Here is a 27,769-nt window from a genome sequence, read left to right as displayed (position 1 = left end):
CTCCAATTTTACTGTCTAGTAAAGCATGTGCCACGATTCAAATGAAGTCATAAAAATAATTCGTTTTGATGCTTAAAAGTTCTAGTATTTTTATCTTTTCAAAATCAAGAGCAAGGATTAACGTTCTATTTTTTTTATGTCTAACGATTAAAACCTCACTAATCAAGAGCTTAAATTCGTGTAATTAATGGGATGTGATATGTCATAAAAAAAGATTTCGTAATGACAGAATCTGAGATTGTTGACTACGTAGTCCCGAAGGAGTTCTCTTTGAATACCTGCATTAAGGACATTAGTGGAAAAACGCCGCCTAAAAAACTTACGTTCTCGGCTTACGCATAGTAGTAGCTGAAATCAATATGAACCTATCTGCCAATTCGCCTATTTACCTATTTATGACCGAGAGACTGACATGATAACAAAGGTTAGTTAAGACGTTTGAAATCAAAGTAACGCTTACCCAAGTTGAGTGTTTTAGACTAAACTTGTCTTTGTAAACTTTGTTTCCATATACCTTCAAAAGCAAATGTAAAGTGAATGAGCATTCAGACGCATCGTGTTTGGGTTCGATTCATGCCAGGGACGCCAGGGTTTCCTTATATGTTTCTTCATAAAGGTTTTGTAGTGAAAAGTGTCCAAAAAAGTTTAGGAAAATCACGCAGTTAAGACGCCACTGTGGATATTACAAATAAATATCAATTGAAGTTAATAACTGCTAAATATTCGAGCAGAAGCATTACCGTAGATTAGACGCCTGAACAAAACGCAATGGTAAAAATGGATATTAATAGCAAAATGATACATTAAGAAACAGGTAAATAAATAAGTAATATATGAATAAATAAATATAAATAGAAGTTAACAACTGCTAAATATTCGAGCAGAGGCGTAACCGTAGATTAGACACTGGGACAGAACCCTATTGTCAAAATGCATATTAAGTGCAAAATGATAAATGAATAAATAGATCGTTATTAGATAAATAAGTAGATAAATGAATGTTCTTGTCTTCTTTCATTCCCACAGATACGTTGTCCGAACTCCGCCAGACGGGCAGTGGGGCGTCGAAAACAATGGCAGATGGAATGGGATGATAAAGATGATACATGATCAGGAAGTAAGTGGTGTCTACTCTCTGCTGTGCATGACGCCATTGAGATGAAGTCAGGCTCTTCCCATTTAGGAATAGATTGAGGTTCTTTGTACGTTAGGAGACAGAAGTGGTTTTATTATGGAAAGCTAACTTCTGACTTGCTTAAATTAAACTGTTCGTAATGTATATTATTCATAATCATATGCTTTGTACAGTAAGAATTCCATTTGCACGAAACATAAAAGTTTTTGGTAACAGCACAAATTTTCAAATGACTGTAACTAGAACTCACTTTTATAAAAATGCGCTATCTCTCTCTCTCTCTCTCTCTCTCTCTCTCTCTCTCTCTCTCCTCTCTCTCTCTCCAAAACCAAAGTATATTTCGTTCCAGGTCATCCTCGGCGTAGCTGCCTTCAGCGTCTCCGCTCAGAGGATGAAGGCCGTGAACTTCACTAGCAGCATCGACCGTCAGCCTTACACCTTCATGATCGCCCGCCCCAAGGAACTGTCCCGTGTCATGCTCTTCATGGAGCCCTTCACGAGTGATGTAAGTGTGCATTATATGATTCGAGGTTCTCTGTAAGCTTTGATTTCCCCTAAGGCGTAATGTGAGTCTTCTTTTAACTGCTTGTGTGTTTCTTTGAAGATCATAGTTCATTTCCCTTTTCCTGCAATTAGTATTTTGATTCCTATTATTTAGCGATGATTATGCCTTTTTATATTTCCAAAGACCGATTAAATCTGGAGGGTTTGAGTTCGGAAGGGAATCCATCTGTAAAGCATCTAACAAATCAAATTACGAAATGAGCCGTTGAAACAGGTTCATTCAAAAATATCGACCCCGAATTGGGATTACATTGCGAAGAAGTATTTATGTTCATTTCGTCGTCATCCTCACACTTCCTTTGTGTGTTGTTATTGCTACTCTTGTTAAAATTGTTTCTGTTTTTGTGAGTTGACGTCTGGTCAAAATTCGGCCAATCCTGCCTAGGAAATCGATGAACAGTCCTATGAAATATTTAGTGGCGTCGTGTATTATTCATTGTTAGTTTCTTCCAGCTTACGGTATTTGCAGCCTGGTGTAAATCAAGATCAAATTCCTTTTATATATCAGTGATAAGAACATTTTCACTGTGAGGCTATGTGCACGAGGTCTTCAAGTCCTTAAGATTTTTCTTTATTTAGACAAATTAGTGAAAGCCAAGGAGCAGGTTTTTGTAACTACTTTCATATAACTTTTTTTTACATAAAGATAAATTTTCATATTCAAATAAACTAAAGGAGAAGCCCAAAATAGTGAAGCTACCATATATGGTGAATATGTAACAATCAGCGTCTACAAACGGACCTGAAGAAGTGGGGATGAAGACAGCCCTAGAGAAGTTGCCTGAGAAAGCAAGTGAATGTGGTACCCAAACCCACACACTAGTGTAATTGCTATACAATGCGCGTCCAAGTTTTTGTAGCGGCTGCAATTAATTTTCAGTCAAGTCGTATCTCTTTCATAATTCAAACGTAATTGTATTCTCCTTAAATTACGGCTCCATAGTACTGTATTTATTTCTCGGCTCAATTTCAGCTTAACTTTTATTTGAGTCCAAGAATGACAATCATTGTCAAGGGTAAGAGTCTGACAGACTGGCAGCGTAACGCCATTATTATCTAAGGCGTGAGGGAGGAAGAAAAAGAGTGAAGTAAAAGACGACATACCACAACTTCGAAGGAAGCTGAATTAAGAAAATGGAAGATTTGTCTTCTTCATTTTTTACTGTTTCATGAAATTTATGATTAGAGAAATATTCAACGGTTAAGCTACAATTGAAAACTGGCTTTTAAAAACTTGAGATGGAATTAGTTAGGGTGGTAATCATTGCATAAGCGTAGCATTATGATTTAATTAAAAGAAAGGTCCAAAAGAATTCCACCAAAGCCATGGGGTTACTCACACAATTTTCAGTTTGTGCGAACACGACTAGGAGAATAAGGAGGTCAAATGATAACAAAGATGTGATGACAAGAATTGCCGAATGGTTTTAGAAGCTTGCTTGATTTGGATCGAACTTAGCGTGTGCATTTCAGATCAGTTGCATGCTTAATATATTAATGGTACAGGATAATAGTATCTTATTACACTCTACGACTTTCGAGTATGTATATATGTGCGTGCGAAAAGTATTCGAATATATTATCTGATTAGTATTTTACTACTCTGTCTCTCTCTCTCTCTCTCTCTCTCTCTCTCTCTCTCTCTCTCTCTCTCTCTCTTGTTATTACTGCAAAATTACTCAGTGTTGTCTTTCCATATTTCTCAATATCACCCAACGTCGTCAAAGCAACTTTAGGCAAGTTTAACTTTTAACTTCCCTTAGTAATGACCGTTTCTCTAATTGAACTTTGTTTTTAGAAGGACTGAGACACTTTACTATAATAATTTCAGCCTGAGGGTAAGGTTATGTATCTCGCAGGCTTGCAACGTAAAATATTTTGCCTGGCCTTAGCATTATTATTCAATGACATGCTAAGATTTCTAAGTAGCCGCTCATTACAGAGAATGTATATATATATTATATATATATATATATATATATATATATATATATATATATATATATATATATATATATATTATATATATATATATATATATATATATATATATATATATGTCTGTGTGTGTTAGATCAAGTCCATAATGCAATTCTTGTTTCAAAACATAGTAAATTCAAAATAAATATATATAATATATATATATATATATATATATATATATATATATATAGGATATATGTATATATATATAATATATATATATATATATGTGTGTGTGTGTGTGTGTGTGTGTACAAGGCTTAAAGCTTTCGCCCAACTACTGTGGACTTGATCACTAAAATGAAGTATAATATACAATTCAGGAAAGAAACAAAAGAGGGAAATCATAAAAAAAAACTCACAAAAAGTAAAACTATACAACTGCATAGTTGTTTCGTTGTTTTAATTAACCACTGGCAGTTGCCTATTCCTTGACTTGTTACATGTTGGCAGAAATTCCATGACAATTGCAATATTTTCATTGATTACTTATTTGTAACTGTTTAGTCATGAATTGATGTAAGTAATTAGTCTGGCATGATTATGGACGAAGTGCAGTCCGAAAGCTCGCCATGGAGATAGATATAAAAGGAATGATCAGGAAGTGGCTCTCTTTTACAATTCTACTTACTTCGAGTAGTGAAGTGAAGAGAGACTACAGAACATTGGAAAGAACCAGCACCAAAATTGATTGTTCAAGTTCGCTGTCATCTGTCATTCAACGAAACCTGCCCAAGAAACAAACTGCTGCCTACATACACAATATATATATATATATATTATATATATATATATATATATATTATATATATATATACATATATAATATATATATATATCATATATATATATATATATATATATAAGGTATGTGTGTGTGTGTGTGTGTGTATATGTATACATAGTATATATATATATATATATATATATATATAAATATATATATATATATGATGTGTGTGTGTGTGTGTGTGTGTGTGTATATGTAGACATATATGTATATATATATATATATATATATATATATATATATGTATATATATATACATATATATATATATATATGTATACATATATGTATATATATATATATATATATATACATATATGTATATATTGAGAGAGAGAGAGAGAGAGAGAGAGAGAGAGAGAGATTCACGAGCTATCCATTAGCTAATATTGTCTTGATACTATTGACCTCTGCCCATTTCGACGATCGGTTCTAGTGTCAAGAGGACTTCAGTTATTTACCAACAGCGTACTTGAAGTACTTAAAAGACGTGGTCACAGAAAATTACATTCGAAAGAAAACTGATGAGGTGAAGATCGCAATGAACCTGATTCTGAATATTTCGCAAAAGGACCTTTTGGCTTGAGACACGTAGTACCTAGAATACTTGATATGAGAAAATCACTTTAAATTGAAGGCTGTTTTTTTTAATCCGCATATGAAACTGCATTCCAGGTAAACAAACCTTATATAGATAACTGAAGGATATTCATATATGACTTAATTTCCATGAGTACGATTTTTTTTACCGATTTATAAAAGCAGTCTTCATTTTCAAGTTATTTTCTCTGATCAAGTGTTCTAACAACTAATAGTACCTCAAGTCAAAAAGGATCTTGCGAAATATTTAAAATCAAAATTAAGTTGTTCATCTCAAGACGAACTGCTTCTTTTTATTCAGTTTAAGCGTTTTATTCATCTAGCTCACATCTACATGAAGATCATTAATATCCTACGTATGTTAGGTAATGGGTAAACTTCATCCAGACCTAATATATAACCTTGTCATATAACTAGCCTTGGTACATTGTGATGAAGACTCTCTTTTAAGCGACGGCACCAAAGATTTAAATAAGAATTTTTGTCTGTGGACTATGTTCTTCTTCCTCTTCTTTTTCTTCTTCTTCTTTTCAGCTTTATCCCTAATCGGGGTCCCTGTTTTGATTGGGCCTTTTCCAAAAGGATCATTTCGTTTTTTATTTTTCATTTTTTTTTTACAGGATCATTTCATAATTAGTTTTGGTTGATGTTTTACGGACGGTGGGTACCTTTCCTGACTCCAACCCTCCCTAATTGTCCTTGTTTGGGAAGAAATTCAATACTACAATCACCGATAGAGCTGACTAAACCTTATGGGAGGTGGGCAGAGGGGGTGTCTTCTGTAACGACTTTTCATTTCAATCCGGTACGATTTGTTTCTATGTGCGCGACGCCATGTCCTAACATGTCACTAATACATATCGTAATCTATCGTGAGCTTCCGGTTCTCCCTTCAGACTTGGATCCTAATTGCAATCAGCGTGTTTATCATGGGACCTATACTCTACCTGATCAACAGAGCTTCGCCTTACTACACGTACTACGGTCTCAACAACGGGAAAGGCCTTTTCGACCTCCAGAATTGTTCCTGGTATATCTACTCCTCCATTCTACAACAAGGTAAGGAATCTTACTTAGTTGTGACTATTCACCTGCACAGTCTCTCTCTCTCTCTCTCTCTCTCTCTCTCTCTCTCTCTCTCTCTCTCTCTCTCTCTCTCTCATCTGACTTTTATCTACTCTGTTTTGAAAGGTAAGAAATTTGCCTGATTCGTGGCTATTCACTTGCATGGTCTCTCTCTCTCTCTCTCTCTCTCTCTCTCTCTCTCTCTCTCTCTCACACACACACACACACACACACATACACACAGACAAATTTTATGTCCTCTTCTATTCTAAAAGGTAAAGAATTTTGCCAACTCCATAATTATTCAATTGCAAAGTCTCTCTCTCTCTCTCTCTCTCTCTCTCTCTCTCTCTCTCTCTCTCTCTCATACAAACTGTAAATACATTTACACCTCCAGTTTTTTCCATATATTTAATTTCATTCTAATACGGCCATTGGGAAGACCTTGTCATTTTTTCTTCTCCAGTTACGAAGACCAACGGATGTAACTATCGCATGAAATAAAACTCTTTTCACATATAATTCATATCATATTCATGATTCGGTGATAACTGACTATTTTGCATGAAAGTCATAACGGTATATTGTTTGAATTATTCCTTATACATTAACTAATTTAAAAAGCATAGTGAACTTCAGCTTCGGGAATTCCACGACAACCACGAATTCTTCCTTTATCTTCTCTTGTTGTCGTCATGAGATTGATGAGTAACCCGTAACATAATGAGTTCATATAAATGTAAATATTAATAAATGAATGATGATAAGCCCAACATAAAACCCAGGACGCTCTTTGAAAATAACAATACGTTTAGTTTCTGAACAACAACAGCGATTCGCAAATTTTATAAATGTTATAAATAAACTCTTACGAACTAATTCAACAATGAATTCTAAATAGCGATTCCTATTTATTCCATCTTCTTCTCCCTTTCTTTGCTCTCTAGGATACCTCACTTTGTCCACATCCCTTTCTTTGTTAATGACTGTCTTTTTATTTGAACGTCCTCTCTCTTTCGCCCAAACTTTTCCTCTAAAACGAGAATTCGACTCTCAGTTCTCTTTTCTCTTCTCTCTGTAGCATTTTGATAGGGTCTGATACAACCCTTGTAGTACATAGATAACCGTTATCAGTTCACCTGCCATTGTTTCCCCTCTGCTTCTATCTATAACATTAATTTACCTGTCACTGTTTCCTCTCTGCTTCTAACTATAAAATTAATTCACCTGGTAGTGTTTCCTTTCTGCTATACCTGGAACATTAATTCACCTGGTAGTGTTTCCTTTCTGCTATACCTGGAACATTAATTCACCTGGTACTGTTTCCTTTCTGCTCTATCTATAACATTAATTCACCTGGTACTGTTTCCGCTCTGCTTCTATTCTATCATATCTAGAGAGAGTTTTGGTCTAAATCCTGTAGATAAGCGTCATCAGTTCACCTGCCTCTGTTTCCTCTCTTCTTCTATGTATAATATTTAGGGAGAGTTTAAACACAAGCCCTGTAGATAAACGTCATTAATTCACATGTCACCGTTTCATCAATCGTCAACCCCAGGTGGCGCCCAAATGCCGGAGAGTCACTCGGGTCGAATCCTCTTGGGCTTCTGGTGGATCTACGTGCTCATCGTGGTGACGACGTACTCCGGTAACCTCGTCGCCTTCTTGACTTTCCCCAAGATCGGGAATGCCGTCAGCACCCTGGACGATCTGCTCCACGCCAAGGACGAGATAACCTGGGGTTACATCAAGGGAACTGTGCTGGAGACTTATTTCTCTGTAAGTATTCCTACTCCTTTCCGAAAGAGAAGCTTCTACTAACGGTGATCATTTTGAAACGATTAAAGATATGCTGTGAATTATCATTGACTTACATTAACAGTTTTTTATATATAATTCTTAATTTTCAGTATAGGACTAAGCTGTCGGTAATTTTACTATTGCATGAAACGATGCAATATAACTTATTACTACCCTTTTCTGTAGAGCGAAAGAGAAGTTGTACTAAGGGTGATCATTTCGAACAATCCAAGACATGCTGTCAAGTATCCTTGACTAAAACACTTGTTTTTTTAAGATTCTTAATATTTAACATATTAAGCTGGCAGTCATTCCTCACTGGCATGGAATAATGGTTCAGTATAACTTGACTATAAAGATATGATCGTTTTTGTTATTGTTGAAAGACCACGTCTGTGCTATGTCGTTCATTTTTAAATTGTTTTCACTTGACTTATCCAAATAACAACCGGTATCAAATTCTCACCAAAATATCGACGTTGGTAACAACTAACTGTGACGGTAGTAAGCAAATGCAACAGTGCGTTCTTCAATATATTACTTATCCGTGATTTGCGAGAGGAGAGAGAGAGAGAGAGAGAGAGAGAGAGAGAGAGAGAACAAAATTGATAAAGCATGTGACTACGGTAGCTAAGATGAAACAATTATCCTTTCGGAATCTTTGCTTGTCAGGTAATACTTTGCGTACACGTTTATGTACCCTTTAATTACACCGTTTTGGTTAGTTACTTATGACTACAATGTCATCAAAATCAACAACAGTTTTTCACTGAACATCCTCTCCAGAGGTCACGCACAGGTTCCCTGCACCATGATTTTATGGATATAATTACATTATAGAAAAGAAAATAAATTGATGGGGATTCCTCTTACCACGACTACCTATCATGTATCTGGTTCTATTGTTCACGTGATGACCATACAGTTTGGACAAACGAATCCAATCATGGACTGGTGGGCAGGCAAATATGTATATATGCACGCACGCACATGTGCAGCCACACACATACACACACACACACACACACACACATATATATATATATATATATATATATATATATATATATATATATATATATATATATATATGTGTGTGTGTATATATATATATATATATATATATATATTATATATATATACTATATATATATATATATATATATATATATATATATATACACACACACGCAGCGCGGCCAGATTATATATATACATTACATATATAGATATATATATATATATATATATATATATATATTAAAAAACCGGTCTATTTCGGCCAATACACTTTGGTCCTAGAACCAATATTTATATTAAGGGTAGGCTCCACTTTGGGGGGTGCCGATCGTAAAAAATATTTGCCAAAAATACACTAATCAAGACAGGCTAATGGAATTTTCAGGCATTATTAGCACTATAATAATGCATATTCCCTGTGAGTTTTATCATCCTACAGGGAGAATTAATGATTTTATGAAAAAAAATGTGAAAAAACGGAAATTTCCGGGCCCCTCGTACTGAAGGTTATTTGGTGATTGGTGAGAAACTACAGTCTTGAATAGAAATTCGGTCTGACAGAATGTTGGTATATCCACCTGGAACATGCACAAAAAAAATTATCAAAATAGAACAGTAAATAAGCACGTAATAACAAAAAAAAGAGCAACAACTTTGTAAGTTCAGCGAAAGCCCCGCCGAAAAATCAGACTATAGCTAGGAAGAAATATTCAGGAAAAATTCAAATCTCGATTTCGGGACAAAACCTTTTGAGAGTTTATAGTTATTATATCACTTGATAGCCTAAAACATCTAAAAATTATATTATTTAGGACAATCAAAGACCCACACCCTTTTTTTTTTTTTTTTTTTTTTTTTTTTTTGGAGGGCGGGTTTTCTTTGATTGTCCTAAATAATATAATTTTTAGATGTTTCAGGCTATCAAGTGACATAATAACTACAAACTCTCAAAAGGTTTTGTCCCTAAATCGAGATTTGAATTTTTCCTGAATATTTCTTCCTAGCTATAGTCTGATTATTCGGCGGGGCTTTCGCTGAACTTACGAAGTTGTTGCTCTTTTTTTTGTTATTACGTGCTTATTTACTGTTCTATTTTGATAATTTTTTTTTTGCATGTTCCAGGTGGATATACCAACATTCTGTCAGACCGAATTTCTATTCAAGACTGTAGTTTCTCACCAATCACCAAATAACCTTCAGTGCGAGGGCCCGGAAATTTCCGTTTTTCACATTTTTTTTCATAAAATCATTAATTCTCCCTGTAGGATGATAAAACTCACAGGGAATATGCATTATTATAGTGCTAATAATGCCTGAAAATTTCATTAGCCTGTCTTGATTAGTGTATTTTTGGCAAATATTTTTTACGATCGGCACCCCCCAAAGTGGAGCCTACCTTAAGTGACTTGGTGTTTATAGCAAAACAGAGTATAGTAATCACTGAGCAGACGCAAACAATGTTATTGTTTAGAATAAAGATCGTATTAGATTTGTGTAATAGCTTACATACGCATGGAATCGAGTCACACGAGGGACATTAATACGGGAATGATGATAGGGTTGATTGCTAGGGTATAGAGGGTTTTCAGCCGACCCTGCGTCGAGCAGGCAACACTATCAGGTGGAAAGGCGCCAAGACAAGGACGGAATAGACAAAACAAAATACGATCTTCATTCCAAACAACATTATTAATGATTTAAATGTGAAACTGAAAATTATCAAATTACTCGAGAATTATAAAGACAACTTTAGAAATAAGGTAACTAGAAATAAAACACCCACAAAAAGAGAGAAGAAGAGGGTTGGGGTCAACCTGGCACCTTGTGAAAATCGTGATAGAGAGCGGCGATCTGCGCAAAGAGAGCGAGCCAACTTAACCAGAAAGTGTGCCTGTCTGTCTGTGCGGAGTAGACCGATGGAGACAGCTTCGTTTTGTTTGCAATAGGAAGCGTTCGCTTCATTTTAAACAACAGCAAGGTGAAGTGAAGTTATCCGGAATGCTTTTCGCGACTCGCAGCAAGTATAGCAAAAGCTTTTTGGAATAAGAGCAAACATACACAGTCTTAGTCGCCCTACTAAGCGTGATACAATTGCTGTAAATAATAGTATTCTTTTTCAAAAGAATACTATTATTGTCATAAATGAAATCCTCTTGTTATTTTGCACATCATTTCTCTTATTTCTTCTATGATACCCATTACACTTGACCATTATTTCTGTAATGTATTAAAATTATGAAAACCTAATGAAGATCCCTCTAAAATCTTACGTAATTGGAAAAGATGAAAGTAAGACATTATTCATGTATAATGACTTTCTCTCTCTCTCTCTCTCTCTCTCTCTCTATCACTTCTCTTTCTATCTCTTCCTCCCTCTCTCTCTCTCTCTCTCTCATTCGGAGGGTTACGAATCATTGATCATTGGTGATTCACTGTTAGTACCTTCCCTGTACAGATTCCCGTGGGCGTAGAACTACTTGATTAATTTTGCTTTGATTTGTTAAGAGACATTTTCATACTTATAGAGGTTTATTCATTATTCCTTATTGGTTTCTCAGTATCTTTTACCTTTATTATTTTTTTGTTATAAGTTTTGTCCGTTTTGTTAAGTTGTTTGTTATCTTATTACCCATGATAATGTATACTACATATCTTTACTGTTGTTTTGTATCATCAGCTTGTGTATAAAATACACGATTTCTCTCTCTCTCTCTCTCTCTCTCTCTCTCTCTCTCTCTCTCTCTCTCTCTCTCTCTCTCTCTCTTATGTGTGTGCGCGCGTGTCTTCCTTTGTGTGCTGATAAACTTTAATATCTAATGGTTTAAAAAAGATGTAAAACCCATTTTACGTCTAATTCTAAATTCATGGAATTAATACCTAATACAAATCCTAATGACCCATTGTTACTGACACAGCTTAAAGGTAAAGACGAACGGGCAATTCCACACCCCCCCCCCCCCACCTTTCCAAAATTGTCTGCCTCAAGAGGTGCATTCCATATACGAACAAAATACGACCACAAACAAACAAGCTAACAGTGAGAAAACCCAGCGTGACGTGACTTCTCCTTAGTGCGGACTGGTGCACTGCGTTTTGTGTGGGCCTGGAGACAGTTTGAGCCTGCCAATCTGTGGTCACAATTCCCCCAAAAAAACTCTGAAATCCCCCCCCCCACCCCTACCCAGGGGAGAATTCCCCCCTGTTTGAGAACCACTGCCTTAGAACGTCTTACTGCATTATGTTGTTGCAGGTATCTCATAGATACTGAAGAGCCTATTAATTAATCACCTATCCTTCGTGTGAACCAGCTACTATCCGTTCCTCAAGGTCCCAGGAGCTCAGAAGATCCTCCAAGGGATTGTCGTAGAGACTTAGGGCTCCTTCAATCCAGTGACAACTACGATTTCACGTTCAATATGTTATAAAGAAGTTCCATCAAAGATTCAGAGTGGTATCGCGGTAAAATATTAAAGACGGCACGGTGCGCTTCGTAACCTCGGCAGAACGACGTCGTCGAAGGACCGAACAATACGTTTTTTTTTTTTTTTTGTAGTAGTAGCTTTCGTTCTTGGAAGCCTGATGAGTTCGTGATTTCATTTCAGGTTTTTTGTTATTCAAGATATGTATATATATATATATATATATATATATATATATATATATATATATATGTGTGTGTGTGTGTGTGTGTGTGTGAGTGTGTGTATGTATGTGTGTATATATATATATATATATATATATATATATATATATATATATATATATATATATATATGCATGTATGATACCTATATATACATATATAACAAATACATATATAATATATATATATGCATGTATATACATATATATACATATATACAAATATCATATATATATATATATATATATATATATATATACATGAATATAAAGTGCATATGTGTGTGTATAATATATATACAAACAGGTATTTACCTATATTGTGAGAGACTCCACGTGGGCAACACCCTCCCATTTAAATATATATAGACAATTGTATATGCCTTTAAACGCTTAGTGTTCCCGAGTCAAAGTTCGGTTTTATTCCGTCTGACGATACGGAAGTCAGGTCATTTACTTTCGTACCGGTTTGAACAGGTCACTCACTGTTCGTGCCTTATAAATAGTCTATTGGTGTTCGGGTGCAACACGGCTGCTCCCTTCAGGTACGTGAAAGTAACACTGATGATGTATGATGAAAACTCAGGTGGATTTGTTTTTTTCGTTCTCTATAGATTCTCAGTGCTTTAGTCATTAGATATCTTTACGTAAGGCATTTAACACTTTCATACACCTTCATAGACTTGCTATATATATATATATATATATATATATATATATATATATATATATATATATATATATATATATTTGTGTGTGTTTAAATATATATACACATATATACTACTTATGCATAACTTCATAGCGAAAATATGGAACGTGATGATTGAATAAGGAAAGACAAAATAAAATCCACAAAGGAAGAGCAACGATGGAGTACTGAAAGGCCTTTCGACTTCTTGTCCTTTACTTGAAGGACAAAAGTCGAAAGGCCTTGCAGACCTCCAATGTTTTTCTTTCCTTCCTGGATATTATATATATATATATATATATATATATATATATATATATATATATATATATATATATATATATATATATATATATATAAAATCCCATCTGCCTGTTTCACGTTTCGGAGGGGTAGCATCAGAATCCCTCTCAACAGGTCTTTGAGGATGAGGTTGCTAGCCACACGCCCTTTTCCTTGGCCCGAGCAGATGTGGTTATCCCTTCTCCAACTGGGTAGATTAGTAGGTGATAAATCTTCTCCTTCTTCTTCTTCTTCTTCTTCTTCTTCTTCTTCTTGTGAGCTTACACGAAAGGGTCCCAATACTTGGCCTGATTGAAAACCTCGAAGACAATTTCCGCCTATCACCTGGTCTGCTTTCTGACCCACTTTTATAGTTACTTTCATAGGTTTTCCAAGTTGCTCGCCCGTTTCCAGTCAAGCTGAAAGCTCCGGACGTCAGGACCTCTAGGCCAAAATTCTTCCAAACAACACCATACCTCCATCCCCGACTTCCTCCCCCCCAACCACCACTCCAAGCAAAGCCCCCACTCGAGAAATAATAATAAATCCTGATTGAACTTTGAAAGAAATTCTGCTGCAATGCGATTTCATCTTGTTCATTTTCGATCGGTCTGACAGTCTTAAAGAGACTCCATCGCGAAATGTCAATGTAAATGGAAGTTAACCTTTTCTGAGAATTCTGCGTGTGGGGATTTCACTCGAGGTAGATTTTTCTCAGCATGAAATGTCACCATCGTCACCATTATTGCTTTTGCAACCTAACCTAACCCAACTTAACCTTAACCCAACCTAACCTCGCCTCAACATCCTGTGTTTTCATCGCTGATGACGTTGACAGTAAACAATTCACACTTATTTCTGATATTCCGAAATAGAATATATGCTATTCAAACTCACTAAAACTACCTACAATTAAACAAAAGATCATCTATAACGATAACGTTTAAGTATAAAGATAAAGTCACAGCATAGACATAAGAGACTGTGAACATATATATATATATATATAATATATATATATATATATATATATATATATGTGTGTTGTGTGTGTGTGTGTGTGTGTGTGTGTGTGTATGTATGTATGTATGTATATAAGTTTCCAATATATAGTGTCATATTTAGCTATGCAAAAGCAAGCCGATATATCTTAAACTGACATATGAGTATTTGAGCATTTAATAAATCGCACTTTTATGCGATTCCAAGTCACCTTAGCCACCCAAAATCAAACTAGCTGTTTCAAAAAGTGAACCGCCGCCTGCTGGTAACTTTCTGTCTCTTGCCCTTTGGCAAAACGTTCATTAAAATTGTGAATTGGGTTACTTCTCATTCTGGTTATTCTTCTCTCTCTCTCCGTCTCTCTCTCTCTCTCTCTCTCTCTCTCTCTCATCTGCGCATCATCAGGAAGCCGAAGGAAAATTCGCCGAGATCGGAAAACTTGCGGAGAAGGAGGATGTGTCCAACAAGGAGGTCCTCTACGACCGCGTCAGAACCAGTCCTCACGCCTACCTGGAGTGGAAAACGAATCTCCTCTTCATCATGAAGGACGAATTTAAGAAGACAGACTCTTGCGACTATTCTCTTGGTAAGTTTTTTTTTATTATTATTATCAAAATGAATATAGAATTTAGGCCAAACGCATAGCTCTGGGACCCAGGGCCGGATTAAGGGGAGATGGGGGGGGGGGGCACCCACCAAGAGGGGGCCTCCCACCAATAAAAACAATACATTTTAATTTAATAAGGTTAGTATTGTTATCGGACACTTATGTTGCCCATACTCGGCAAATTGAAAATTTTATCATTAAGTTTGACAATAACATGATGCTCGTACGTAGGAATATTACGAATGTTAGTCACAATGGTTGTAAGTTGTAATGATTTGTGGCTGCAAAAATAGCATACCTTAGTATTCTTTGTGTTACGGCCAAATCAAGTTTCTAAGACGTGTCATAGTTAGAATACAACCTAACTCGTTAATCGATATGTCTCACGCGAGATAATAGCATCTATAAGTATATCTAAATTGACTTAATTATAATAACGGGTTACGCTAGTCACGCTTACGGTTCTGTAGATAGCTCTACGAATATACCTTGTTTTGATGGTGTCAAACTGCAGTGGGGAGCGCTCTTTCTCCAAGCTAAAATTAATTGAAAACAGATTACGGACATCCACGAAACAGAAACGTCTGGTGAATCTGACTAGAATGAGCCTCGATTCAGATATATTGCCTGAACTGGACTTCAACGTAATCATCAGTGAATTTGCAATAAAAAAAATCAAGTAATCCTGGCTATACTTATAACTCCATAAGAAAGAATGAGCTATTATAATGTGTTAGTTACATTATTATTTTCATATAAATAATTGTAACTGTATATGTGAAAAAAATAAGGTACGAACAGCTTTTGCTTATTTTATTTTGTGTTTATGCATATTAATATCAAAAGAATAGCCCCATTGTAGTATTTCCTAAATAAAACTGTTCTACTAATATATTAGTATCACTGTATTTTGGCTAATAGATTAATTAGACTATAGTTTGTAGTGTATGCAATAGGAGTTGGAAAGGGGCCTCCCACCAGCTTAATCCGACCCCAGGATCCATGAAGTCATTCAGGATGAAACGGAAACTGAGAGTAGAAAAGTCTGGAAGATGTAACGGGAGGGAAGCCTCGCAGTTGCAATAGGAAACAACTGTTAGGAGAGGGTTAAAGATAGCAAAATGAAAGAAAGGGAATATGAATGGGGGTACAGTAAAAAGAATGAAGGGAGTTGCAGCTATGTGTCTCGCAAGTAATGCCTACAGTGAACTTCGTGAGGTGCGCTACGGCACAACCCCTTACGGTTTTTATTTTTTACTGAATTATAATTACGCATAGATGAATGTTTGTGAGGATCAGTTTCTTCCAGTTCGGAAAAACTGACCAAATAACCAGGTTTTTCAACTGAAGCTTTTCAAATCTCTTTTGAAATCAGTTATAATAGTAACGTTATTATAGCGGCCTTGACAAAGTTGTGGACCCAGGTTATACCTAAAAGTATTTGCTTTCAGTAAATTAAAAATCGTTAACTATTTGCATAAAAGTTTTTCTTCATGAAATTTGAAGGAAATTATATCTTCTAATAACCACAAGCTTACATTCTACTCAAGATGTATGAGGAAAATGAGGAAAATAAGTTTCTATACACGAGTATCAGTATTGCTTGCACAGTCAGGATTTTGTATAACAGTTTTGTTGTGGCGATAAAAATGTAATTTTTGATCAAATGACCTTGTAGGAGATAGTTCAGCCTTTGCGGAGGCTTGTGGGTCCCATCATTTGTATATATTTAAATGTTTCTTTCCCTGTAATTCCATAGAATTACAAGCACTTGAAACTGTATCGTCTTTTTCAGGACGTGAGGAATTCTACTATGAGAACGTTGCTTTGGCTGTTCCCAGAAACAGTCCTTTCATTGACATGTTCAATGCAGAGTAAGTTTGCAATTCAGGGTGATTCCAAGTGATTGACATGAAATAATGTACTGATAGTAAGTAGAGCAATTTAGCCACAGAGCTTTTAGAAAGAGAGCTAATATTAATTTTGGATGACGCCTAAATATGTCATCGGTAAGCCAAAGGGTTTAACATCAATGGATGAATTGTCTAACATCCTGATGGCCGTGAGTTCATCAGGGGAAGTGTGAAAGTAAACAAACAATAACGCTTCATCATGATTCCATCCCCAGGATCAAGAAGATGCAGACGGGAGGCTTAATCCAAAAATGGCAGAAGGACTTCTGGCCGAAGAAGGACAAGTGCTCCCAGACGGCCTACGGAGGAGAAGACGCCACTCGAACAGTATCGCTCGCTGACATGCAGGGGTCCTTCTTCTTGCTCTTCCTTGGTGAGTACGAGAAGGATTATTCTCGAATCGTTTACGTTTTTGCGATAAAACTTTTTCTTCTTCTTCTCCTTCTTCTTCTTCTTCTTCGACAGAATTCATTGTTTTATATTTCCACTCTCCCGATCCTCATGTCAGACCGTTTTAACAAGTGAAATGTCTTGAAAAAGTTTACTATAATTTTACAGATCTCGAATTTTGTATTTATTCCTCAGAGTGAATGAGTGAATGGATGTCATAATTCTCAGACTAAAATCAAAATCGGTTAGAAAATAGTGAGCAAATGCAGGTTTTACCAATGCATGAAATCGTGATGTAACGGACTGCATGTCCAAGAACGAATCCTGTGGCCAGGAGTTTGTGTTCGAATATCACGGAGTTGAAGCTTGTGTTTAGGTCGTACAAACGTGGAATTTTTGCTGAAATTTCAAGAAGCATTTCAAGCATACTCGATTCTTGATGACCGACAGATTGCGCTCGAAAACTTCCATTTGCAATTTCGCACAGGAAACCTTCGTTATTGGTATTGTACACGGATTTGATGTAATGAGAGTCAGTACTTGAATGTGACAAGATGAGAGCGTTCTATCGATCCAGTTCATGAGGCTGCTAACCTGAATCTTACGTATTCTAAATTTTAAAATCTCTCATGTTATGTCACAGCAGCCCTATTCCATTTGGGATACTTTTTTCATATCTATTCTCTCTCTCTCTCTCTCTCTCTCTCTCTCTCTCTCTCTCTCTCTCTCTCTCTCTCTCTCTCTCTCTCTCTCTCTCTATCACATTAATACCAGTGATCTCAGTGGTCTTTTATATGGAAAAATAAATCCTTTCTTTTAGTGTCCTCCTTAGCGTCTAGTCATAATCAAAATAATTTTTCAATCTGTTTCAGTATCCTCATTCTCTCAGTTTTTAAAGTGAGTTCTTTCCCATATCCTCACTGACCGCCTCCTGTGTATTATAACACACTTTTCTAAAATCTAATTGAACGTATTTCCTTGTTTTAACTGCAGGCTCCTCTTTATTATAACACATTTCCCAAACATCTAATGATCTCATTTTCTTTGTTTCACCTTCAGGATTCTGCATCGCAGCCGTGTTCATCTTCGCCGAGTGCATTTACAAATGCGCTACGAAAAGCAGCCGATCAGGTTCGCCAGCCAGCCAAAGCTCGATGGTCAAGCCGTTTATGGCTTAAAGACCTCGAGATGCTGCCTAACTTGGTCTCTTTCAGTCCTCCTTTCAGTCGCTCTCATTCTCGAACGTCGCCGGGTCTTCCTGCTAGTGCAGCAGCAGCAGCACCAGGAGGCAGCGGCCATCCTCGAGGCTCGCTTGTCCTCTCACTGCAAGACAACCCGGGACGGGCGCACTATTCTATCGTCATTTCCCCTCCCACTCCTCCCGAGTCTCCCACTGCTCTGTCGCCTAGCAAATCAGTGACTTCTTCTGTTTTATCGTAGGCTTGCTGAGCCCGCTTCGATGATTTCTATTCCTTGCTTACAAGTCAATACAAACATTCCTTCGCTTATCTTACACGCTGGCCACCAATGCATGTAGCTCCCTTTAAGATAACAACCAGCCTTGGTCTTATGCCCGAGGATTAGAATGGTCTAAGTACCTTATCGAGTCTCTTCATTTGCAATTTTTTTTTTCTCTCTCTCTCTCTTTTTTGTCACTTCTTTTGCGTCTGATCAATGTCGCCGAGCAATGGAATGAGTTTTTGAAGAATTATAGTTTGTATTGCACATTCACTTTTATGTATTATTTTCATCATTTTCATTTTCTTTCAAGATAATCTATTACCTGTTTAAATGTTAATGTAAGAAAAAGTTGCTATGTGTATTTTCTGTTAAATATATAACCAGGAACATTTTCTGGAATGAACTTCCTCTCCTAGTTTCCTAAATGCCAATGTAAAACCGATAAACATACCTGAACTGTTACGTTTGCAGAAAGATATAAGATTACGTTGACTAAACCTTACTGATAAAATACACACGTAGAGCCACTCACATTTTAGTTGCCTGTGCAAAGTAATTAGATTTGAAATGAACATTGGTAACCTGAACAACCTTTTCCTTCGGAAGTGATGTTCATCCCTCAACCTTGTTTCCTTTCACAGTGACCATCACAGTCCTTGACGTGGACAAAGGGCATCATCATTCAAAGACGAACATGTACAACAACAACCTTCACAAGCAATCACCTCGTTTCCTCCAACAACCATTATTTTTGGTCTGATGCCTCACCCAGCAGCTATAAACAACCACAACATCCACCTCACAACCTGAACCTGAGTTAACGTTTGTTTTGTTATCTCTCCTATAAAGCTTAAACCCTACTACCAAACACGATCAGCCTAACTAGACCACCGGAGAGGATCGAACCTTCCCGCCTCGCACATACCAACCAAATGGCGGCAACCAAAGGTTTCACCACCACCATAATAATCAGCACTCGTAACCAACCATCACCAAAGTTTCCGTTCCAGTAGAATGGTAGAAATCTCCTGATCCCTTCGTCACCATGTGATTTGAGATAGATAGAGTCCAATAATCTATAGATTCGTAATGCTAAGCGTTTGATAACTGAATATTTATCTAGCCGTAGGATAACTTAAGGGAGACGAGATGAATTCGCTCAATATTGCCTAAGGATGAAAAAACAATTATTTTCGGGAAACGTAACTTAAAGTATTGCCGCCTTCTTGCATCTAAACTATAAATCAACGTGCTACAATTGATCAAAGATCTTTTCTTGAATGCTTAATAAACTGTTAGCTACAGTACGGTTAATAAATTTTGATAATTTACTGTGAACTGAAAAACTCCTGCATGTCATGTAACAGCATCTTCATGTGGAACAGCAGAGTATACTATATATATATATATATATATATATATATATTATATATATATATATATATATATATATACATATATATATATGTGTATGTGTGTATATATATGTATGTATACATACATACATATTGCTTGTATTCCACGTTTCATTCCTATGTACCTCACGCACAATAAAAATTCCCTGAAGTAGTTAGAATTGAAAAATGGAAATCTATCGATGATGACTAAGCCAGCCAGTCCCTTTTACTTTTAACTAAATTAGCATCTCGTGTCCTTTCCATAAGACTTAACTTGAGCAACATTCATTTCTCCTCTAAGCAAAAGATTAATAAAGGAGAAGTCTAAATATGTTACCTCCGACATGTACTATTTTATGTTACGTCTCTTCCCAAAGTGCAGGGTGGGACTATCACTGAAAGTGGCAAATTTAATCAAAATGATAAACTTTTAAACTAGAAACCTACTATGACGCAATCCTTGAATGCCCAGTACAGCTTATTAATGCCATACCGTTTATACAAGGTCATACTTCTTCTATAAATGAACATAAAGATAGAAAAAAACAGCAATTTAGCTGGTAAAGCTAATTGTCACGTGACCAACCTTAGACAAAGAGAGCGAAAAACAAGGGTTTAAAATAAGAGCACTAATCACTTTCAAGAAAAAAAAAACAATAGGTGACAATTAATTTAGTTACCTTATAAGTTCAAGATGACCTATTGATATTAGAGCAATAAAGAGGAGCTGTGATTGGCTGAGGACATTGAAGAGTTGCGTGATGGAAGAGAGAAGCTTATTTTGGTATCACGAAACGTAGAACCTTAGACTCATCCTAATAATGAAATGCAATGAACACGTCAAATATCATCCATAAAAACGCACTCATTATACGTGCACCATTATGAAACACACAAAGTAGGTTGGAAAAGTACAAAGACTCAATATTTATCCCATATTCCAATGTTCAATGTGTTAAACTTAAGGCTGAAGAAAACTCAGAAAGGTTCCCCTCAATCCATGGACTGTTACCTATGCATGCTTGTAAACCAGGTAATTAACTACACCTTGCAGAAGTCTTAGACGTATAAGGCATCGTTCAATAGCAAAATATTTGTAACAATATGAGACCGTAGGCACGGAAATATGTAATCGTAGGTGCCTCATATTAATGAAACCACAAATGATAAGACTGTTTTGTTTAGAATGATGTTCTTCTTTTGAGTAAGTAGACAGATACAAAGTTAATTGCGTTTAAACCGACAGAAGTACTGGCATACCATAACGAATGTGAAAGAATTGTTAAAGAAAAACTATTTTACCATATAGACGTGGGACCATCTGAACGAAATTTACACTGAACTGTATCAATGAGTGGGATCAGAAATTATATGACAGTTATCTATAATAAATGTATTTTTTCAGGATTGAGAAGGTTTCACTTCCTCAATAACCAGATGAGCAAATAATTTAATATGATACAGATAAACTATGACTCGAACGTATAACAGCAGTGTTCATAAAAACTTACGGAATCAGTCGACTGATAGTATGCGCAAAAACTTCATGCGTCCATAATCGTACAAATTCAGGTTGACAATTCCATTTGATCTCTCTCTCTCTCTCTCTCTCTCTCTCTCTCTCTCTCTCTCTCTCTCTCTCTCTCTCTCTCTCTCTCTCTCAACTGGCATTTTTTACAGGTGGCGAGACAGATAAGATAATTACTGAAATTACAGAAAATCACTATTCTCTTTCATTTTTGCCAGCTCTAGCTTATCTATAGGGCAATACAGGCGGACAGTTTTTGAAATAATAACTTGACTAACTAATGATATTTACATTTCACATATACATTTCAGTAATTATTAAAATAATAGATCGATGAAAGCGTTATCTACTTGGAAATTAAGGATATTAAATAAAATCAGTGGTCATATTTTTAGACATTTAGTAACTGATCAGAATGGCGTATGAAAATATAGGACAAATATGTATAAAGGAAAGTTTTAGTGAATAAAACATACTTTTACTGTTTTAAGGGAAAAGCTAAATTGAATTGCATTTTTATGTACAGACATGTACACCAGTGACCATTATATTCCTTCGATTCCCTTCATATAAAGAGTTTTTCAATTTCGAGTCACATTTAAATACGCAGTTCGTGTTAATTTTGCGTTTGCACTTGCTGCGAAAAAGTTAAAAAAAAATACACAATTACAAAATAGATTTTGACTGTAATGCATATATATTATTATAAATTTGAATATTCTCTTCAATCTTTCTTTTATATACGCAAATGGCTGTTACTAAGAATATTGCGCTTTTATTATGACTTAGTTTTATCCGTATTTGTAAGTTACCAATTCATCTATGACAAGCTTTTCTTTCATACTTATGTTATTTGATATATTATTTATAGGTCTGTCTCTCCCTCTACCAAATATCATTCGTATTCATCCATTGTCTAATAAACGATGCCAGAAAATACGTGAGATACAACAAAGCGAAGTGGTTTATCGACCGTAGGTACAAGTGTCAATTAATAATTCACATTTTATTTGACTTTTAGGTGAAATGAGATTGTATGTCTATCTAGTTTTAGAATTATCATTTATTACTGATTTATTCTGCCTCAGAAGCACAATATGTGATAGGTGTTTCATAATTAAGATTAAGACTTCACTACATACCATTTGTAATTGATGAATGCCGTTGGAACGCAAAATCTAGCCATAATGTATGCCACGTTGGTAAATAACATAAATGCATTTACAGTGTACATGTGCTGATATAACCTACAATAATTTTTTTTCCAGTCTTTGACGTTTGATTTCAAATTAGAATTATAAATGTACCCCCTATAACACCAATGTAGATAATTTTCTGTTAAGAATATTAAAACATTTTCTATATTATAAATTGATGGTAAACTAAATTATAATTGGATTAGCGTCATCAGGGTCTTCTTTATGTTTTGAAAGCTAATTGAATGTATTACAGAACGGGCTCTAAGAGAGTGGATAATAATTACATATCAGAATAGCTATTTACTATTGTAATTTTTTGATGATTCAGCTAAAATAAATGTAGGTTAAAGCCCATCATTTGCCAACGAATGATTCAGGAATCTTGTCCCGGAATCCCTCTTTCCGGTTTTATTGGTTCGTGTTCTTGAAAAAGTTTTACTAAAACATCTTTACCTTCTTTCATTTTAGTTAATATATATATATATATATATATATATATATATATATATATATATATATATATATATATATATATTAATTTTCTCGTGTAACGATCAGTGAAGTAGGTAAGCGAAAGTTGTGAGATTTAATGGGGGATGGGGGGCATTATTTTTACCCTTGGGTCTGTCCAAAACAGGCAAAACACTTGCAGAGAGGTTAAACCTGGTTATATACAAATTAGGATACGGTACATTTTAATTGGATGTAAAGACTTTATTTTTCTAAAGTTATACATTGTTTCGCGAAAATAAAATGCGATCGATATAAAGGCATACTAGGTTATAAGTCAGTTGTAGATATAATTAACAAAAGAATGTCACATATTGGAAAACTACTATAAGTAATTATAAGAAATCAGTAGCTCGTAATATTCATGTAAATATTTATTCAAACTCATGCACTTTTGTATATATATATACAAAGGGATAACTAAATAAATTACTGACCTGGAAAATGTCTTTCTCATCCTTATCATCGAACAATCAGAAAAGAAAAGTTTTGAAGCGTAACCATATTATTTTTCATATGTTCAACACACTATGTTTTATATGATAATATATCTATATATATATATATATATATATATATATATATATATCATATATATAATATATATAGATATAAATATATTATATTATATATACATATATATAAAGAATTTCACACGATAAAAGCGGAAAAAACGCTATTGTTTTATTTGCCCTCATCTCGATGGATTCATGGCCTATTATTAGTGTAATTCCTTCTCCAATGAGACCACAACCCTCCACCGAGTGCTACACTGCCATGCAACATAGTACTCTGATATCTTAAGCCATTAATTGACCGAAGACTGTGTGCAAAAAGACGATTAGTGAAAGAGAATGAAAATGCTTTGGAGTGAAACAGAAAGATTCTTGGTGAGGGAATCTGTACCTAACTATTTGCAAACCAAGAGAAGATGGTTGTGATGGGAAATTCGAATGCAAAGGTAAGGTGACAGAGAAAGAGAGCGCGTTGTTTTTATACACGGAATCATGAAATTGGCGAGAATACGGACAGCTCTGTGAAAATGTATTTTGAGATGGTCCTGAATATTATAACTATTCGTTTTCATAAAGGTAGTACGCCGGGGAAAGTGATGAACACAGGAGAAAATAATGTATAACCGTTGCAGAGTAGACAGAGCGGTACATTGATAAAAGTCATAATGGTACGAATGACAGTTAAAGCTATATTCCATCATTATCATGCTGAAATAAAATACAAAAAGTAGGATGAATTCTCAGCTTGAAGACATTGCTCCACAGTGTGGCAACCAATTGAGTTTCATAAGAAAGAGCTAAGACCAGCATACTCGAAGGAAATCAAATAAAATGGATGAAAGACACCATGAAGGAAGGACTTAAAGAAGAACAAGCAAGAATTACTATTTGGATATTAGTAAAAGAAAAATAAATAAAAACTAGAGGATGGTTTCAGGAAAAGCGATTGATTTAATGAAGTTTAAATGATTATTTGTCAGACTACTGAGTGATTGGGAATTCCTGTATAATTATTCAAGAGGATGGATGAGCTACTCAGGCAGAAAGTAAAATAAAAAGAAAAGAAGCTCTAAGAATGCTGTGGTAAGTCTGCTTAACACTAAGAATGCTGTGGTAAGTCTGCCAAGATTAAGAATGCTGTGGTAAGTCTGCTTAAGTATTTCAAAGCATAACGAAGCCCATTTGTAGCTTCGTAAAATTTGCAGGAAAGATTAAAGAGCGCATGCATTAGAGAAAGAAACAAAATAAAGAAAGCCTGGAGGGATGTGGGAAGTCAGAGAGAGAACAGATGTAGATGAGATGATATGTAAGTCATGATTGGCATTTGGAATGGCTGATGTTTCTTAATGCTGCAGTGCCAGTTGTGGAAAGAGTTCGATAGGGGATGCATTTAAAAGTAAATATCAGCAGAAGTACAGCAAGGATGGTCAATGGATGTTCGGAACATGGGAAGGGTATAAAATTTAAAGTGAGTGATTCGTGCAAGTGTTTGGGAGTAAATGTGACAAATGAGCGTTGGATGATAGAACAGGTGATTATACGATGCGAGAAGGCAACAGAATCTCTACCATTTGCAAAATAAGAAATGTTTCCTTGGAAGAAAAAGCTGGAGTGTATTTTACGTCGACTTTCCTTTCTGGAAGCGAAGTATGGTTAACGAATGCGAATATTAGCACTTGAACTTTTGTATAAAATTTAGGCATAAGGCCAAGCGCTGGGACCTATTAGGTCATTCAACGAGGAAAATAATGTTGAAACAATTATTAGGAGAGGGTGGAAATCAAAATGAAAGAAAGCGAACATGAACGGAGTCAGAGGAAAAGGCATGAAAGGGGTTGCAGCTAGGGTTCGAAGGGACGCTGCAAGAACCTTAAGTGATGCCTGCAGTGCATAATAGAAGAAAGGTAAAAGTTTTTGAGAGGAATCGTTGTTTGTTTAGCATATGCAAAGTACAAGGGCAGAAAGGGGGGAAATGCAGAGAGCCGGATGCACAGTGAACAGCTAATCAAAGGTGAAAAGATGAATCTGATGGTTTTAAGGTAGTTTTACTATACGGAGTTAAGAAAGGACCCGAGGTTCATTGAAAAAATAAAAATTCGAGGAGCAAAGTGGCCGAGAAAGCATTGGTTAGATGCTGTAAAAGAGCTGCTGGTATACTAGAGGTGCGTCAGTATCCTGGAATCCTGAGAGTGAGTACAAGATAGCGGTTGGAGGCCTAAAACATGGAAGAGTCTCAGTAGAATATCAATGAGGCTTCCGTGACTATTTATTTAGAAGTCATTTGCTTGCCATTTTGGAAGGTCCCGGCAAATCTGGCAGTAAACGTTTCTATTCAATTTTAGTTCGTATTCCACACAACTCTAAAGACGTTGAACTGGATCATTACTGTGTGGGTGTAAAATCCCTTGATTGTATTTCTGAAGACTCAGTACAAAGGGGAAGCTGCCATAAAGAAGATTTTCGATAACTAAAGAGATAACTTTTTTATTTATTTAATCACAAAAATATAAGCATGCAGTTCAGTAAGTTAGGCCATTATACTGAAAATATCTTTTAGCTAACCTAAAGACCAGGAATTTTACTCAAATAATAAAATTCTCGACCTTCGGATCGATATATACATATACATATATTATATATATATATTAATATATATATTTATATATATATATCTACATATATAATATATATATCTTATATATATACATATATATATGATCTCTCTATATATATCTATATATAATATATATATATATATATTATATATATAGATATACATGCACGTATATATGTGTGCGTAGGCGAAACATTACTTAGTTCTAGATAATAACGTAATTAAATCGTTTCTATTGTTACTTCAGACTTTTTGCGTCACTGATCAGAAGGTCGAGAATTTTATTATTTGAGTAGAATTCCTGGTCTTTAGGTTAGCTAAAAAATATTTTCAGTATAATGGCCTAACTTACTGAACTGCATGCTTATACTTTGTCTCTCTTCTTTGGAATTAACGAGATGAAATAAATAAAAATTTTATCTATTTATATATATATAAATATATATATTATATATATATATATATATATATATATATATATATATATATATTTACATATATACTATATTTATATAATATATATCTATATATAGATATATATATATATATATTAGTATATGTATATATATATTTATATATATATATATATATATATATATATATGTGTGTGTTTTTTATATATAATATATATATATATATATATATATATATATATATATATATATATATATATATGTATATATATATATATATATATATATGTGTGTGTGTGTGTGTGTACACACACACGCACACACGCACACACACACTCACACGCAAATAATAGTGAGAGCTGTGAAATATCTTAACAAGCCAAGGACTTAATGGCACTCATGTTTTTGTCTAAAAAATTATAAGAGTCGTCGGCTGAAGATATCAAAACTTTTATTCTCTGCATTGACAGATCTCCAAAAATCTTGAAATATTTCCCCAGTTGCAGATTTGTCCTGCAGGGAAAGAAGAGAGACTAGATATGTATTTTAGAAGTGAATTTACAATGAAGAAGAAAACATAGAATCTAACATGCACGCTGATGGAACCGAATATCTTAATTGATTTCTAGGACTCCTGAACAAAATCAT

At 35.1% G+C, this 27,769-nt stretch overlaps 1 protein-coding gene across 1 annotated transcript in view; it reads left to right on the top strand.

The window, feature by feature from the left end:
* LOC135211065 (ionotropic receptor 93a-like) overlaps positions 1-19,706 on the top strand; it is a 116,292-nt gene extending 96,586 nt beyond the window's left edge. The window contains 8 exon segments of the mRNA XM_064244125.1: positions 1,027-1,117; positions 1,485-1,640; positions 5,969-6,131; positions 7,696-7,916; positions 14,980-15,160; positions 16,977-17,055; positions 17,310-17,467; positions 18,544-19,706. Coding sequence (XP_064100195.1) covers positions 1,027-1,117; positions 1,485-1,640; positions 5,969-6,131; positions 7,696-7,916; positions 14,980-15,160; positions 16,977-17,055; positions 17,310-17,467; positions 18,544-18,662 — 1,168 coding nt within the window. The 3' untranslated portion in view covers positions 18,663-19,706.
* The last annotated feature ends 8,063 nt before the right edge of the window (positions 19,707-27,769 follow it).

This window comes from Macrobrachium nipponense, chromosome 4 (genome assembly GCF_015104395.2).
Source record: "Macrobrachium nipponense isolate FS-2020 chromosome 4, ASM1510439v2, whole genome shotgun sequence".
Lineage (NCBI taxonomy): Eukaryota > Metazoa > Arthropoda > Malacostraca > Decapoda > Palaemonidae > Macrobrachium > Macrobrachium nipponense.
The sequence above is the reverse complement of the archived record's forward strand: the minus strand, read 5'-3'. Positions and strand labels throughout refer to the sequence as shown.